The sequence below is a fragment of the Oryctolagus cuniculus genome, chromosome 10 (genome assembly GCF_964237555.1).
Source record: "Oryctolagus cuniculus chromosome 10, mOryCun1.1, whole genome shotgun sequence".
Classification (NCBI taxonomy): Eukaryota; Metazoa; Chordata; class Mammalia; order Lagomorpha; family Leporidae; genus Oryctolagus; species Oryctolagus cuniculus.
Genome location: NC_091441.1, coordinates 101,054,814 through 101,072,972, shown reverse-complemented (window position 1 = coordinate 101,072,972; position 18,159 = coordinate 101,054,814). Strand labels below are relative to the sequence as shown.

Below are 18,159 nucleotides of genomic sequence, written 5' to 3'. Positions count from 1 at the left end.
CTTGCTAAACGCACGTTGTAGGTCTTCCCAGTGGCCAAGTCCCGAGCTGGGCTCGGAGCTAAGCCACGGAGTCCTCGCCACTGAACCCACACTTGGGCCTCATCGAGAGCCCTAGAGCGCCTAAGCGGGGCCGTCGCTCCTCACTCCCAGGAGGCGATGTGGCCGGGGGCGGGCCCTCCGGACCCGCCCAGCAGCCTCCCAGCCACCAGAAAGTGCCACCTCGGGCTTCCCCTCGCGCTCTCCACTTCACAGCGCGCCACCACGTTGCCTTCATCCGCCCAACAAGCTTGTGAGGCAAAAACGCTCACCTCCCTCACAATACAGAAGATCAGAGGGGAGATGAGAGGCGAAGAGACGTGGCCGTCGGCCGCGGCGGGGAAGGGGCCCCTGCTGGACACCGTCCACACCTCACAGCCCCGACCCGGCCCGCTGACTCGCACTGGAAGGCGCCAGCAGGCGCGCACAGGACGCGAAGGCCCTCCCCGCGCTCGCACTGTCGGAAGCTAAGTTGCCGCCAGAGTGGCGGCTGCGCGAAGCCCGCCCCCGACCCGCACGCTCCGCGACCCCGGAGCCGCTCGCCCGCGCGCGCCCGCGCCCCCCGCGCCCCTGCCGGAAGTCCCGCCCGCGCCGCCGCGCCGCGCCCCATTGGGCCGGGTGCCCGGGTTGAGCCGGAGCTTGGCTGCCCCGCGCCGTGAGCCCCGGGCAGCCACTGCAAGCCCCCAGGCGGGGGCGGCCCGCCGAGCTGCGGGGTCGGGCACGGGTCCAGGCACAGGAGGCGGGGGGAGCGCCGGGGCGGCCGGCGGGACTTCCGTCCCGGACCCGGAAGGGGCTGCGGCGCCGCTGGTGGGAGTTGTAGTCCGGCCGTGGTTGGGGGGGCCCGCGGCTCATGCGCGGTGCACCGAGGCTTGTTTCACATCTGTAACAACAGGTGAATTGGGCTTTTTATTCTCCCCTTTCGTGCCCCACTGGGGCGCCTGCCGCGGCCGGGGGTGGTCGGCGCGAGGAGGGGGCCTGGGTCCGGCGGCCGGCCTGGGGGAGAGTGGGTTGGAGAAGCCGGCGGGCCCGTGGAGCAGGCCGGGCATCCTAGGCCTGCCCGGGAAGCCGGCCGGGCCGAGCCTTGGGCAGCCAGGCCTCGGCCTGCCGTTGCCATGGAGCTGGGGCGGGGGCGGGGGCCAGACCGGTCCGCCGGGGCGGGCCTCGCTGCCAGGGGCTCCGCGGAGGCCGCGGGAGAGGCAGCTTCATTGGCGCAGCGACGCCTTCGCCTCAGGGGATGCTCTTTTCCCAAGGCAAGGCCTGGAGGAAGTCTGCAGAGTGCCCCGAGACCTTTGTCTCCTCCTCCGCCCCCACCCCGTGCCGCCTGGACCGTTCGTCCAGAGGGAGGCCTGGTGCATTCTGGCCCCCCTGGTCTACCCCCTTTTGCACCGACCTTGTCACCGGGGAGGCCAAGGGGTGAGGTGTTCTTTGTTTGCTGATGGTGACTTGCCCCATTTCGCAGGGGAAGACCTAATGCATGTTGGGTCCTTTGTTTGCAGTGAACTGGAGTCCTAGGGGTCCTTAGGGCCCCCAGGCCCAGGGCTCGGCGTCAGCGTGCTATTTAGCTAGTCCTCACTTGGCAGCACGGGTCAACTTGGTTGAGGTTCAGCAAGGCAGAGACTGCCCCACTTTACAACCCCAGTCCTCGGGGGCATGCCGAACACTGTATCACGTAGCCTGCAGAAGGCCAGCTGCGGGCTTAACCTGTTTCTGGTTGCAGTTTACCGGCGGGCGGGCAGCAAGACATTGTCTGATGGATTCCCTTGCAGTTTCGTGAAAGACGGTGATCCTGCCGACATTGTGGTCTTGGTTACATCTTGTAATTTGCACTTAAATCTTGGGGTCTTGAAGCTTCCAGAAGGAAGAACTCTAACTGATATAGATAGCTTTTGGGATCAGTGGTAGTACTCTTTAGTTACGTATCTGTTTAATATGCAGAAACTGTATTCTTCGCTGCATTTAAAAAAAATATATGTAGATTGTCCCTTTGCCCCTAGAAGATAGCTATTCTCCACGTGTTTTAATTTGTGTAACTGTGGTCCAGAGTTTTATGAGCAGCTGGACCCTTCTTGCTCCTTTCAGCCTTTGAAGATGCCAGTGTAAAATGTTATCTCAAGAAATGAACTGTGGAACATTTACGCAACAGCGTGATGTCCTGGATGTAAGAAAAGTAGCAGTGTAGTGTAAGCGTGGAAAGCTTTGAAGTCAGAATACTTAAATGCAGATTTGCATTCTCCCTGGAGGCAGCTGTGGGATCTTGGGCAAGTTGTGAAACCTTCCCTGCTTCAAATTTCTTTCTCTGGGAAAGAGCATTCCTTCCTCACTGGATATTTGCATGGATGAGATGGAATAAAGTCTATGGCAGTAAGAGGAATCTTCAAAGAGTTCATGGAGAATGCTTGTAATGAAAAAACTGTGAGTGGATTTCAAAACTCCTTGCACCAGAATGAACTCATCTTTTAATTCCATTTTCCATGAACTTTTTAAAGTGCTTGTGTACTTTGTAAACTGTAAAAATGGTATTCAACCTTGAGTTATTATTATTTTTCCCAACCTGTGCGAGCATCATCACTTTTTTTTTTCTATCTTAGATAAGTTTGTATTATAGTCGTTATGGGATTAGAACTCAAAACTAAAGCAAGTTTTTACTCTGGGCTTGGAAAAAAATGTTTTTCATGCCTACAAGCCCTTCTTTACCTTGCTATCTCCTTCTTGGTATCTTGCAGGTGCTGGTGTAGGACAGCTCACAATTTGATGGGTCTAGATGGGTCATGACAGGTCCTGAAGTCAGGTCATTGTGTCTAGTGTTTGTGTTTCATGCCACTAACAAAACCTGTCCTGTTGTTAGAGTTGGTAACTGAATTTCAGTGATTGGAATAATTTCCCCTGAGGGGACCAAAACTCCAGTGACCCAGCATTGTACTTCCCAGGAGGAGGCCGAGCCTCGTGATGAGGAATAGCAAGGAGAGAATTCAGCTCCAGTTCAAAAGCCTGCAAAATCTGAGACTGTCACTGCTTTTGTAAGGTAAGTTGCTTTAGCCTTGTGTGCACAGCAGTGGTGGATCTCATGCCCAGCCACTCTGTAATGCAACAGGAATGAATTCAATCCATTTCTGACTGTCTTGGAAGAAGACTGTTTTAAATGAGTCATTATGGAGTCTCTGTATTGGTATCATCCCATAGGGAGTTCACCTGGAGTTAAGTTGTGTTTCCTTATGGAGAAATCTGGACATAATAGAATTTTATTTTTCTCTAAATTAGAGTCACTAAACCATACCAAGTTTTTAAATGTTACTACATTAACAAGGAAGGTAGCATTCTTTTGGATCTCTACAAAATGGTCTGGAGCTTTGTAAAATTTCTGTAAAAGATCCTATCTTGAATCTCATCCTGTATTTTTAAAAACTAGTATGGGCCGGCGCCGCGGCTCACTAGGCTAATTCTCCGCCTAGCGGCGCCGGCACACCGGGTTCTAGTCCCGGTCGGGGCGCCGGATTCTGTCCCAGTTGCCCCTCTTCCAGGCCAGCTCTCTGCTGTGGCCAGGGAGTGCAGTGGAGGATGGCCCAGGTGCTTGGGCCCTGCACCCCATGGGAGACCAGGAAAAGCACCTGGCTCCTGGCTCCTGCCATCGGATCAGGGCAGTGCGCCGGCCGCAGCTCGCCGGCCGCGGCGGCCATTGGAGGGTGAACCAATGGCAAAAGGAAGACCTTTCTCTCTGTCTCTCTCTCTCACTGTCCACTCTGCCTGTCAAAAAAAAAAAACAAAAACTAGTATGGGACAAGATGGTGGTATCAGCCTTGGCATGGAGAGGATTGGAGACTTTTAAAAAGCAAAACTGGAAATCTATTTATAAGCAACTTAATTTATAATTTCCTAGCTGGAAACTATTATTTCTTAAATAGTAATCACCTAAAAATATTTTATATTTTAAAATATTGAGGTTTCCTTTAAAACTAGAATCCCAAACTATACCCTTTTCAGTTTACTTTGCATAGGAGTCTACAAGATGTACCTTCTTAAAGTAAACTTTATAATTTTTGATATTGTATTGAAGTTTTCTCTCTGAGCTTCCAAATCCTGTCGGCTGAAATTCCCAGCATCTCTGGGACGAGGAGGCCAATAGTGCAGACCTGCTGTGGATCTGAAAGATTCAGCCGCAGGTCAACCCTCCACTCCCCACCTCCTCACAATTTGAGAATGAGAAGGAAGAAATGAGAGGAGTAGGAGAGTAAGCCTCAGTAGACTCCTAGTTATGTTGAATGTTATGCTGATATATCACAACATTGCATAGGTATTTATAGATTAAGGCCATTTAAGATTACTGTATTAATAAAAACATCTGTAAGCCTGAGTTTGAGTATTTTTTGAAACTAAATTATTAAACCAGAGACACTATTTTTTTGGTTATCTGAAGGTATAATCCTTAGTTAAATGTACTATAATAAACACAAAGCATCAAATCTTTGCTTTTTTCACAGTCTCTGCTATGGGAAGTTTTCCTTTTTTTTTTTTTTGATATTTATTTATTTTTTGAAAGAAAGAGTTACAGAGAGGAGAGAGAGAGCGATGTATCTTCCATCCACTGGTTCACTCCCCAAATGGCACAACGATTGGGATTGGGCCTTGCCAAAGCCAGGAGCCTGGAACTCTATCCAGGTCCCTCATGTGGATACAGGAACCCAAGGACTTGGATATCTTCTTCTTCTTTTATTTTTTTTAAAGATTTATTTATTAATTTGAAAGTCAGAGTTACACAGAGAGAGGAGAGGCAGAGAGAGAGAGAGAGAGAGAGGTGTCTTCTATCCGCTGGTTCACTCCCCAGTTGGCTGCAACAGCCAGAGCTGCTCCAAACCAAAGCCCGGAGCCAGGAACTTCTTCCGGGTCTCCCACGCGGGTGCAGGGGCCCAAGGACTTGGGCCATCTTCCACTGGTTTCCCAGGCAGAGAGCTGGATCGGAAGTGGAGCAGACGGGACTCAAACTGGTGTTCATATGGGACATATGGGATGCCAGCACTGCAGATGGCAGCTTTACCTGCTACGCCACTGCACTGGTCCCTGGAAAGTTTTTTTTTTTTTTTTCTTTTCTGAACCACTGTACGGTGTTCTGCATCTGATACTCTGCATCAGATCTCATTCCCAGGGGCTTGGCAAGGATTTGTGAAAGCCCAGTAATCCTGGTTGTCCATCAGCAATTCTCATTACCACGCGGGAGATGGGATTTGTGTGGAATTTAGTTTCTTCCTTTCCCTAGAAGCACCAAGGAAACCTCCACGTACTGTGATGAGCTGGAACTCTATGTCTCTCAAGATGAAATGCATCCCCTTCTGTTTAACAGAACTCAGTAAATTTTAGGACAGAGAAAACGCACTTCTCAGTTAGAAAGAAACAAAAACACATACTTATTCTAGAGCTGAGCTGGCCTTCCCATCCTTAAGACTGGGAGCAGCACTGGGCTCCTTAGTGAAGAGCTTCATTTTTTTCATCTTCTAGAGAGTGTGGGTTCTTGGAGCAGGAATATTAACCATTGCCTCTCGGCCCTCCTTCTTAGGATTCCAGCTTTCCTACCTGGCCAGAAATGTTCAGCCTGGACTCCTTCAGAAAAGGTAACTGTGCTAAAATCTCATGCTCCTCCTCCCTGTGATGGGCAGCAGGAAACACTGAAAAGCCCTCACCAGTGTACAGTCCTTGGCCCTTTTTTGGGTGATTTTTCAAAGCCTTTTTCTTGTTTTCCTCTTGCATGGTGCTTGTAACCCCTTCCATGGCCTTTGTGTGTAGATCTTCCATCTGTCTCCCAAGAACGCCCTTTGTTGAAATCCTGCCTTTCTAAGCTAAGCTAGTGTTTTATACCATCACCTCCATGAACCTTTTTTGATTCTGTTGATTAAATGCATTCTTTCTCTGATTTTTCTCAGCACCATGTCCATCTTCTCTTATATTTAGTCATTGCATCAGTAGATTGGAAGCTCCCTGATGCAAAGGCTGTTGTGCTCTTTTTTTTTTTTTTTTTTCTTTTTCTTCATTTTATTTATTTGAAAGGCAGGGTTACAGAGAGAGAGAAGTCTTCCATCTGTCTGCTCATTCACTCCCCAGATGGCTACACTGCCCAGAGCTGGGCTGATAGAAAGCCAGGAGGCAGGAGCTTCTTACGGGCGTTCCACATGGGTGCAGGGGGTACAAGCATGTGGGTTATCCTCCACTGCTTTTCCCCCAGGTGCATTAGCAGGGATCTTGACTGGAAGTGGAGCAGCCCAAATGCGATGCCAGCGCTACAGGGGCGGGTTATCCTTCTCTGCACACAGCACCAGCCCCCTCTTGTGCTCTTTTATCCTCCACAGCATTTTGAATGTTTTGCTATCACTCCCCCCAAGCTGATGGTAACCCTCAGTAAACACTGGCGGAAGTGGGTTGAGTCATTGTCACTTTAGTGGTCATAGAAAGTCTGGTAAGTCTTGAAATTGGTGCTCTCTAGCAGAGGGGCTTGGGTAGTAATGGCACAATTGTTTTGTAGCTGGTCTATAGGGCAGAAAAGCTCAGGGTCTGCTTACAGGACATACCATGGTTGTATGGACTGTAGGGGCCTGAGGGCTTTGTATCTGTTAGGACCATGACTTTTCTTCTTCAAGGGAATGAAGAGTAAAAGGGCTGTAGCCTGTAAGGAAGCAGATGCTTAGCCTCCTGTCTGAGCATGATTTACAAATGAGAACCATAACAGAACTTCTGTAACTGCTGATTAAGTGGTTCTTCTCAATTGTGTCTCTTTTCAAAATTATATTCCTGGAGGCCTAGAACCCTGGGGGTATCCTGTGTAACCCACTGAGTTGGACCAGAGGAGGGCTGGTTATATCAGGGCACTCAGCAGTTTCTGCCTGCCTCGTTGTTTGTTTTTAGTCACTCCAGTTGTTTTCATGCTGCTTGAAAAAATCAATTTCTATCATCTTAGTTTATTTTGCTTTTTGTTTTAATTTTGACAGGTAGGTAGAGTTATAGACAGAGAGAGACAGAGAGAAAGGTCTTCCTTCCATTGGTTCACTCCCCAAATGGCCATCCTCATCTTAGTTTATTTTGGCTAACTGTACCTAAGAAGGGAGAAATCAGGGCCGGCGCCGTGGCTCACTTGGTTAATCCTCCGCCTGCAGTGCCAGCATCCCATATGGGCTCTGGATTCTGCCCTGGTTGCTCCTCTTCCAGTCCAGCTCTCTGCTTTGGCCCAGGAAGGCAGTGGAGGATGGCCCAAGTGCTTGGGCCCCTGCACCTGCATGGGAGACCAGGAGGAAGCACCTGGCTCCTGGCTTCTGATCGGTGCAGCGCTGGCCGTAGTGGCCATTTGGGGAGTGAACCAATGGAAGGAAGACCTTTCTTTTTTTTTTTTTTTTCTTTTTTTTTTTTTTTGACAGGCAGAGTGGACAGTGAGAGAGAGACAGAGAGAAAGGTCTTCCTTTGCCGTTGGTTCACCCTCCAATGGCCGCCGCTGCTGGCGCGCTGCGGCCGGCGCACCGCGCTGATCCGATGGCAGGAGCCAGGAGCCAGGTGCTTTTCCTGGTCTCCCATGGGGTGCAGGGCCCAAGCACCTGGGCCATCCTCCACTGCACTCCCTGGCCACAGCAGAGAGCTGGCCTGGAAGAGGGGCAACCGGGACAGAATCCGGCACCCCGACCGGGACTAGAACCCGGTGTGCCGGCGCCGCAAGGTGGAGGATTAGCCTAGTGAGCCGCGGTGCCGGCAACCTTTCTTTTTTTTTTTCTCTATCTCTCACTGTCTATAACTCTACCTGTCAAATTAAAAAAAAAAAAAAAAAAAGGGAAAAATCAAATTTGAGATAAATGTCGATAGCACTTTGAGATGAAAATTTTAACATTTGAGATGAAAATTATCGCTTAAGTGCCTTCTGTCAACTTACTAACCAGTGGACTTTGATGTATATTCACTTGTTTTTTTTTTAATTTTTTTTTTTTTTTTGGACAGAGTGGACAGTGAGAGAGACAGAGAGAAAGGTCTTCCTTTGCCATTGGTTCACCCTCCAATGACCGCCGCGGCCGGCGTGCTGATCTGATGGCAGGAGCCAGGTACTTATCCTGGTCTCCCATGGGGTACAGGGCCCAAGCACTTGGGCCATCCTCCACTGCGCTTCCCTGGCCACAGCAGAGAGCTAGCCTGGAAGAGGGGCAACCGGGACAGAATCCGGCACCCCAACCAGGACTAGAACCCAGTGTGCCGGCGCCGCAAGGCGGAGGATTAGCCTAGTGAGCTGTGGCGCCGGCAGATGTATATTCACTTGTAAAAGATGGATGAAAATAGGTTCCATCATAAGGATGGAAGTATCTCTGAATAAGCAATACTATTACTTTTTTTTTAGATTTACTTATTATTTGCAAGGTAGAATGACAAAGAGAAAGAGATATCTTCCATCTGATGGTTCATTCCCCAAATGCCCACAAAAGCTGAGGCTGGACCAGACTGAAGCCAGGAGCCTGGAAGTCCATCCAGGTCTCCTACAGGGGTAGCAGAGGCCCAGATACTTGGGCCATCCTCCACTGCTTTCCCAGGCTCATTAACAGCGAGCTGAATCAAAATGGAGTAGTGGGGACTCAGACTGGCACTCTGATATGGGATGTGCTTGTCCTAAGCAGTGGCGTAACTTGCTGTGCCACAGTGCCCATCCCAGTAGTACCAATTTTGTAAAGAGATGCCGAACACAATACGGTCATGATCCTCCCTTTTCCAGCTCTCTGGAAATTTTGGCATCACATATGTGATTTTGGCATTACATATTACCAAAACCATTTTGTGCTTGAAGAGCTCAGGGAGGACCATTAATCAGAGTCCTTGCCTTGAGTATTGTTTTTATTGAACATTTTCATCTACTTGAAAGGGAGAATGAAAGAGAGAGAAAGAGAGAGATCTTCCATCAACTGTTTCACTTCCCAGACTGTTAGGGCTGGGCCAGGCCAAACTCAAGAGCTTGGAACTCCATCTAAGTCTCCCATGTGACTTGGCAGCAGCTGAAGCACTTGGGCCATCATCTACTGCCTCCTAGGATGCGTTACCAAGAAGCTGGATCAGCAGCAGCGTAGCTGAGATTCGAACGAGGCACTCTGATGTGGGGTGTGGGCATCCCCACAGGCAGCTGAACCCTCTGTACCACAGTGCCTCCTCACTTGCCTTTTCCTGGTATTTTGACTATGAGACTCAATGCCCAGCCCTGTCTTCTGAATGCTGTAGCAATTGTGGCTTGCATCATGACCTTCACAGTTGGCTAGGTGTAGCTGACGCTTCTTTTTGTTGTTGTTGTTGTGTAAGATTTTAAAGTCAGTTACAGAGAGAGTGAGGGAAAGAGAGCTCTTCCATCTGTTGGTTCACTCCCCAAATAGCTGCAATGTCCAAGGCGGGGCCAGGCTGAAGCCAGGAGCCAGGAGCTTCATCCAGTTCTCCCACATGAGTACATGGGCCCACACACTTGGGCCATCTGCTTCTGCTTTCCCAGTACAGTAGCAGGAAGCCAGATGGAAAACGGAGCAGTCGGGACATGATTCAGTGCCCATATGGGATGGCAGCATCAAAGACGGCAGCTGAACCATAACCCTTTCTGACTTTTATTGTTGTATAGGACTATTCCTTATCTCTCACAGAGTCTTCTTCTTCTTCTTCTTCTTCTTCTTTTTTTTTTTAAAGATTTTGTTTATTTGACAGGTAGAGTTATAGACAGTGAGAGAAAGAGAGATAGAGAAAAAGGTCTTCTCTCCTTTGGTTCGCTCCCCAAATGGCCGCAATGGCTGGAAGTATGCCAATCCAAAGCCAGGAGCTTCCTCCAGGTCTCCCACGCGGGTGCAGGGGCCCAAGCACCTGGGCCATCCTCCACTGCCCTCCCAGGCCACAGCAGAGAGCCGGACCGGAAGAGGGAGCAACTGGGACTAAAACCAGCGCCCATATGGGATGCTGGTGCCGCAGGTGGAGGATTAACCTAGTGCGCCATGGTGCCGGCCCCCCAGAGTTTTCTTTCTTTGTGTTCTTTGACCCTCCTAATGATTGCCCAAAGGTGTTGTGACTCTTAGGAGGAAATGTAGTGTGATGTAAAGCTTGGGGCACCCAAGTCAGACTGGCTGGGATTTGAATTTGTTCCGACACTAGCAAGGTGTTAACCTACCCAATCTTCTGTCGTCACCCCTATCTTCAGCAGTGTAGTGGCGCTATTAGTGATGATGTAGGATAAACAGCTAGTTGTGGTCTGTGCCCAGCCCTTAGTCTGGTTGTGGCATGGGCTTGATAAATATGAATAGGTTGATCCTTATGGAGTGCAACCCTGCAGCTAGTGTTTGGCTGGAGAGCCGCAGCCCAGCCTCTGCTTACTCTGTGTTGTGAGATTGCGTGATTGAGCATGTCTGTGAGTGAGACACTAGGGTGAAGGACGCTATTTCAGAGATGGTTCCCAGTACCCAGGAGCTTATAGTCTCAATTGGATGGGCTATTTGATGATTCTGGTGATAATAGCAATAGGAATTCCTTGAGGCATTGTGAACAATGGCCCAGTGGATCTTGTGCCTGTCGACCATCTTTCCTATTATGCAGTTCAGCAGAGCTGCTGGTGTGTCCTATCTAGAATGCATATATGCCTGCTGAGTTACGTGTTACTGCCATTATCTTAACACAGGTGTGTGATCTTAGCTGTAATAGTATTAGAATTAGGCCACAGAGAGAGAGCTAAGTCTTTTTCCGTCAGCCTCAAACTTTGCAAAGCACTGGATCAGTAGCAAGAATTTGCATTTTTCTTTCAGCTACGTGGTTAGAAGAGGTTTCAGTGATGCTGTTGTGGGATTGTAACAACTTATCCCTATTGCTGAAAATGCTTAATGAGATAATCATCATCAAATCAAATCATTCTTTTATTTATTTTTTCTTTCTCAGTCTAGCATCACTGGGTATGAGTAAGGACTTTTCTCAATAAGGAGTGGAGAGATTGAGTGGTTCTTTCCAACTTTATCTTGAAGAAAGAACTGGATTTAGTTCCAGAATAAACCTTGCTCTTCAGTACTTGGTATTACTGCTGTAGCACTGTGTCTGGGTTCTGTAAGGTCACTCGTTCATATCATGAGGGGGACCGTGGGAGAACAGAATTGGAGCCACGGAGCCACTGCACTTTTATGCTAAGAGTATGACAGGGGGCGGCGTCACAGCTCAATAGGCTAATCCTCTGCCTTGTGGCGCCGGCACACCGGGTACTAGTCCTGGTCGGGGCGCCGGATTCTGTCCCGGTTGCCCCTCTTCCAGTCCAGCTCTCTGCTGTGGCCCAGGAGTGCAGTGGAGGATGGCCCAAGTACTTGGGCCCTGCACCTGCTTGGGAGACCAGGAGAAGCACCTGGCTCCTGGCTTCAGATCAGCGCGGTGTGCCAGCCGCAACAGCCATTGGAGAGTGAACCAACGGCAAAAAAGAAGATTTTTCTCTCTCTCTCTCACTGTCCACTCTGCCTGTCCAAAAAAAAAAAAAAAAAAACAGGGCCGGCGCCGTGGCTCAATAGGCTAATCCTCCACCTTGCGGCGCCGGCACACCGGTTTCTAGTCCCTGTCGGGGCGCCGGATTCTGTCCCGGTTGCCCCTCTTCCAGGCCAGCTCTCTGCTATGGCCAGGGAGTGCAGTGGAGGATGGCCCAGGTGCTTGGGCCCTGCACCCCATGGGAGACCAGGAGAAGTACCTGGCTCCTGCCATCGGATCAGCGCGGTGCGCCGGCTGCAGCGGCGGCCATTGGAGGGTGAACCAACGGCAAAGGAAGACCTTTCTCTCTCTGTCTCCCTCTCTCACTGTCCACTCTGCCTGTCAAAAATTAAAAAAAAAAAAAAAAAACCAAAAAAAACCAAAAACAAACAAACAAACAGTGGTGCTGAGAGCAAGAAGTGTGTGCAGCTGGTAGCGTGGGAGAAGAACATCTGAGCGCAAGTACTTGCTCCCCCTCCAAGATTTATTATGAAAATGTTCAAACATGCTGAAATGTTGCAGAAGTTGTAAAGTGAACACCCATGTACCTACCACCTTGGTTCTCTGTAGGTACTCAATTTTAATTAAAAATAAAATAGGGGCCTGTGGTCAGGTTGGTGGTTAAGATGCATGTATCATTCAGAATGCTTGGGTTTAATCCCTGGCTCTAGCTCCTGACTGCAGCTTCCTGCTAGTTTGGACCCTAGGAGGCAATAGGGATGGCGCAAGCAGATGGGTCCCTATACCACCTATGTGAGAGACCTAGTTGAGTTTGGGCACCTGACTTCTCCCTGGCCTTGGTGTTTACAGGCATTTGGGGAGTGAGCCAGGATATTGGGGTACACACTCTCTCTCTCCCTCTCTCTCTCTCTCTCTCTCTGAGTCTTGCCCTCTTAAATAAATACAAATTAAATAATAAAACAACAACAAAGAATGTAGCTAATGGGCTTGTTATTTTTCTGCTGAAGATTATAATTCTACTCCTTTGTTAGCTCCCTTACCTTAGAACCATCATATGTGAACCAGGAGTCCTTATGTTTTTACTGAAACCATCCCTATAATTCCCACTTGTGTGTGAGCCAATTTGCAGTATAGAAGTGGGCATCTTTGTAGGTGAACAGGAGGTTTCTCAAGGGTTGAGTATGTTGGCTGTCTCTTCCTGCTTCTCTTCTTCCCTGTTCATTGTGCTGAAGCCAGTAGGGCAAAGAGCTCAGGAACCTTTCCCCAGGCTGGTGATCCCTATAAGACCTTAGGCCCACTCTCCTGCATTTCTGCCTTCTCCTGGACTCAGTGAGTATCTTAGTTTTAGTTCATGTATCTCACATTTTTGAAACATCAAAATTTGCTTTGGGGGCTGGTGCTGTGGCGTATTGGGTAAAGCCACCGCCTGCAGTGCCGGCATCCCATATGGGCACTGGTTCAAGTCCTGGTTACTGCACTTCTAATCCAGCTCTCTGCTATGGCCTGGGAAAGCAGTAGAAGATGGCCCAATCCTTAGGCCCTTGCACCCACATGGGAGACCTGGAGGAAGCTCCTGACTCCTGGATTCGGATCAGCACAGCTCCAGGTTTTGCGGCCAGTTGGGGAGTGAACCAGTGGATGGAAGACACCCCCCCCCCCCCTTTTCTGGTTATGTAACTCTTTCAAATAAATAAATCTTTAAAAAACTTTTTGCTTTGTAGGTCACCGGTATGTAGCATGTAGTTTCGAATGAATGGAAATATTTGGCAGGTTGTTCACTTTTATAAAGAGGAAGAAGGGTAGCAAGTGTGGCTCTGTGTTAGCTCAGGTGAGACTCCAGCAGTCAATTGCTCTCTTATTCCATTTTTAGAGGGAAAGAATAACATGAGACTTGGTGACTGGCTATTCTAGGATGCTGTAGTGAATGCATAGGTAGTTACCATAAATGGAAGCCAGACCATCCTTTGGGTTTCTGTGGTACCATAACTTTCAGCTATATTTTATTATTATTTTTAAAGATTTATTTTATTTGAAAGAGTTACACAGAGAGAGAGGAGAGAGGTAGAGAGACAGAGAGAGAGAGAGAGGTCTTCCATCCAATGGTTCACTCCCCAGTTGGCCGTAACAGCCGGAGCTGCGCTGATCCGAAGCCAGGAGCCAGCAGTTTCTTCTGGGTCTCCCACGTGGGTGCAGGGGCCTAAGGACCTGGGCCATCTTTTACTGTTTTCCCAGGCCATAGCAGAGAGCTGGACTGGAAGTAGAGCAGCCAGGTCTCGAACTGGCATCCATAAGGGATGCCGGTGCTTCAGGCCAGGGCGTTAACCTGCTATGCCACAGCGCCGGCCCCATCAGCTTTTTTATTTTAATTTTTAAAGATTTATTTATTTATTTGAAAGAGTTACAGAGAAAGAAGGAGGGACAGAAATATTCTATCATCTGGTTTACTCCCCAAACGGCCACAACAACCGGGGCTGAGCCAGGCTGAAGCTGGGAGCCAGGTGCTTCTTTCAGGTCTCCCATGTGAGTGGCAAGGGCCCAGGGACTTGGATCATCTACTGCTGTTTTCCCAGGCACATTAGCAGGGAGCTGGATCAGAAGTGGAGCAGCCGGGACGTGCACAGCATCCATATGGGATACTGGCACCCAGGCTGTGGCTTAATCTGCACGACAGTGCTGTCCCCAGCTTTCAGTTCATTGCTGTTCTGTCTCATCCCCAAGACTGGGTGATGTAGAGAAAGATGCCGATGGGAATTGAACTCCCAGAGTCTAGCTAAGGGACTAGGGAGAGTTTGAGAGCTTTTGTGAGAGCCGTGAAGGCAGTCATGTATCACATCTCTGTGAGACATCTGGGTGGCCCTGTTGGTCCTTTCCTTAGGACTGGTCTCCGGCTCCCAGTACTGCCCGGCAGCCCCAAGGCCCAGGACTCCCCACACATTCTTGGGTGAGTCAGTTCGAGGATCTGTATTCGGTGAGAACGTGTCATACTGACGCCCTCTTTCTTTCCCCAGATCGGGCCCAGCACAGGCAGCGTCAGTGCAAACTCCCCCCACCCCGCCTTCCACCCATGTGTGTCAACCCTGCCCCCGGAGGGACCATCTCTCGAGGTAAGGAAGGAGCTTTGCTTCCAGCAACAGCTTTTCTGTCCAGGGTCTGTGGGAGGCGGGTGGCAGTGGGACCCCTGCTGCCAGGGCCATGGCCTCTGGTAAGTGAGGGGTGGGTGAGTAGGTAAGTAGGAACTTAGTGGTGCTCTCGGAACCCTGAGGGAGAAATTCCTTGGAGAGGTCTGGGTTATTCCATGATCCTTGATCCCTTCAGTCTCCTTGGGCCTCCCTGTATAACCTGGAACAAAGCCTAGATGCAGTCTCTGTTCAGCACCAGCTTGGAAAATATGTTGGGTTTGGATCTTCTAAGAGGCTGCTAAGAAATCCCTGGCTCCAGTGGCTTAGAGAGAGTGGAGTGCTTGCACTGAGCTGGAACAGAGAGCCCTGACTCAGGCCATGCCCCCTCCTGGGGCCTTTGGGCATACCCAAAAAATCATTTTCTTGTTCCCCCTGCCCCCAGCACCTCAAAGCACTTTACTGACATTAAATTCCACCTGTCAGATGTGGCAAGGTGGGCTGTCATTTGGCTTAGGGAGAATGGTAGAGCACCCGATAAATGACAGCTCATGCCAGGCCCCACCGGTACCAGAGATGAGGCCGGAGATAGGCCCCTAGGAAGAATCTGCAGGTGAGACAGCCCTCTCTCTGCTCAGGCTTAGATCTGTTCTAGGTCTGCCAGGGCCAGTGCTCCTGGTAGCCCTTTTGTCCTGACAGCTCCTCTTCTCTGCCCTGTGCCTGCCATTCTCAGCCCTCTGGTAAAAAGAGCACTATTTCAGGTCATAGAGCCTTTGCTGCATCCAGAGACAGTGTGTCTACTCTTGGGTCTGTCTGTAAAGTGCTTTGAAGGTGAAGAGCTCAGGAAGGGTGCGAGGAGCACAGAGCACCTCAGTTTGTACAGCCCTTGCTGCTGCCATGTGCCCAGGCCATTTACACAGGTGCCGCCCTGCTGTTGCAGTGGCCCCGACTTCCAACAGCAGTGCAGAAATAAGTACTTGTAGCCCCTCGGACCCTTTGACTTAGGCTTTAAAGAAATGCCACCCCCTACCATTGCCAAAACAAGAGTTGATTGCCCTTTTTGTTTTTTTCTTTCTTAAAACGCCCTGTAACTCGAAAAGGCTGAACGTTAACATTTCCAACATGGCAGGTGAGTGGCTCTGAGAGTGTCAGATGTGCTTTGGCTAAGCTTGAAGATGGTTAGTTGGGGTTCACCAGGCAGCCAGCTAGGCAGTGCCTCCTTGAGCATATGCCCCTGCTGGTGGGGTGGGCAGCTGCCCACTATGGGGCGGCCCCATAGGTACCATGCTCTGTCTTCCCTGGAGAGCACAGAGCCCTGCACCTCCTGAGGGTGTGCTTGGGTGTGTGCATCTTGGCCTTTTCTTTCTTTTTCTCCTATTAGAAGCACAGACCTCTTGGCCTGCATGTGACTGTGAGGCCTTTCTGCCATGCTTTCTAATTCCCAAGAGGTTTCACTGGTGCTTCTGCCCTTAAGAAGAAGGTACGTGGCAGAAACAGTCATTCTGGTATTGAAGTCAGGAAAACAGCACTCCAAAAATGGTGATGATTTATATCGATTACAGTGCCCATCAGAGTCAGATTTGGAATTGAAAAAAAATTAATCATTTTTTTTCTCAACTTAGCCTCTGCTCTCCTGCCAGCCTCTTACTGAGGCTTCCTTCCAGGATAAAGACGAATAAACCAAGAAGTTCATCTCTCACTGTCCCCTTTGAATCTCCCTCACCTACTCAGGCCTGAGACTTAGAGCACTAGAAAGCAACATGGCACAGTACTGCCTTCTGGATGGATCCTGGGGGACACAAAACTGGTCTTTTCAGCCCATTCTCAAACATACACACCAGCTCTTCTTGACATGTCAGTTTATCTCAAGGGACCTGCAGCTCTACATGCATGGAGGGGAAGGTGGTGAAGATGGGTAACCGTGTAGGGGAGGCAGCAGGGTCCCCACCCAGTTCCTGCAGCTCACTTTAATCTTCTCATTGCCAACCATGTGACATTTTGTGGCTTGTTGGTCATCCATAAAATACTTAACTATGGTTGTATAAGTTGCCAAACATTTGGCAAAGATTTCTGGTTTCTTTAGGTGTCCTTGGTCCCTTCCAGTGTCTCCCCAGAGGTTCTGTGGTCTTCCTGAAAGCCTGAACTATTTGGTCTTCCTCCTCTCTCCTTTTCTTGGGGCCGCTAAGCTAAGTTGGTCAAACACCCATCCATATATTCAGTGGATTCTTTTGTTTTCTTTTTCTAAGATTGATTGAAATATTTGAAAGGCAGAGTGACAGAGAGATCGATCTTCTGTCTGCTGGTTCCCTCCCCAAATGGATGCAGCAGCGAGGGCTGTGCCAGGCCAAAGCCAGGGGCTAGGAGCTCCATCATGGTCTCCCACACGGGTGGCAGGGGCCCAGGCGCTTGGGCCATTTTCCACTGCCTTCCCAGGTGCACCAGCAGGAAGATAGATATTAAGCGGAGCAGCCAGAATTTGAACTGACCCTCTGATAAGGGGATATGGGTATCTCAAGCAGCATCTTTTTTTTTTTTTTTTTTTTTTGAATTTTAATTTAAAATTTATCTGAGAAGCGCAGAGACACACCACCACCACCCCTCCCACCTGCTGGTCCATGTCCCCAAATGCCCACTCAAGCAGCATCTTAACTATCGGCTTAACCTGCTGTGTCACAATGCTGGGCTCTCAGCATATTCTTTTTTTTTTTTTTTTAATCTATCTACTTATTTATTTGTTTGGGAGACAGAGTTACAGAGATAGAAGTATCTTCCATCTGCTGGTTTTCTCCTCAAATGGCTCCTAGTGCCAGGGCTGGGCCAGGCCAAAGCCAGGAGCCAGGAGCTTCATCTAGGTCTCCTATATGGGTGCAGGGGCCTTGCAAGCACTTGAGCCATCTTCTACTGCTTTCCCAGGCACGTTAGCAGAGAGCTGGATCAGAAGTGGGTCAGCCGGAACTTGAACTGGCAGCCATGTGGGATGCCGGCGCTGTCAGAGGCCGTCTAACCTGCAACACCAGAACACCAGCCCCCAGTGGGTCTTTATACCCCAATTCCATGCTGCTAGATGGGGTAGTTCAGCACATTTAGGACCAGGTGTCATGCCTGAACCAAGTTGATGGAGATGTCTCTGGGCCAGTAAACCCTTTCTCTTTTTAGAACTTCCTCTTCTTTTTTTTTTTTTTTTTAAGATTTATTTTTTATTTATTTGAAAGACAGAGAGAGAAAGGCAGAAACAGATTAAGAGAAATCTTCCATCTGTTGGTTCACTCCCAAGATGGCCACAATGGCAGAGGCTGGGCCAGACTGGAGCCAGGAGCTTCTTCCAGGTCTCCCATTTAGGTGTAGGAGCCCAAACACTTGAGCCATCTTCCACTGCTTTCCCAGATGCATTAGCAGGGAGCCATATTAGAAGTGGAGCAGCTGGGACTCAAACCACAGGCCTAATCTGTTATGCCATAATAAATGCCCCCCCCCTTTTTTAAAGATTTGTGTATTAATTTGAAAGGCAGCATTGCAGAGGGGGCGGGGATAGACAGATCTTAAATCCACTGGTTTATTCCCTAAATGGCTACAGAAGCTGGGGCTG

The 18,159-nt window shown here is 49.5% G+C and overlaps 1 protein-coding gene across 12 annotated transcripts in view; it reads left to right on the top strand.

Annotated features, from left to right (window-relative positions):
• Positions 1-788: 788 nt before the first annotated feature.
• Positions 789-18,159, top strand: part of DHX30 (DExH-box helicase 30) — a 40,270-nt gene continuing 22,899 nt past the window's right edge. For 2 of the 12 annotated variants that reach the window (XM_070050916.1, XM_070050919.1), the window contains exons 1-5: positions 789-928; positions 2,964-3,058; positions 5,582-5,636; positions 14,466-14,561; positions 15,674-15,702. In XM_070050916.1, coding sequence (XP_069907017.1) covers positions 15,696-15,702 — 7 coding nt within the window. In that variant the 5' untranslated portion in view covers positions 789-928; positions 2,964-3,058; positions 5,582-5,636; positions 14,466-14,561; positions 15,674-15,695. Of the gene's footprint in view, positions 929-1,263; positions 1,287-1,426; positions 1,450-2,112; positions 2,195-2,881; positions 3,059-5,581; positions 5,637-14,465; positions 14,562-15,673; positions 15,703-15,954; positions 16,054-18,159 lie in introns of those variants that run through there. The other 10 variants (XM_070050918.1, XM_070050917.1, XM_051852489.2 and 7 more) reach the window with 10 other exon arrangements.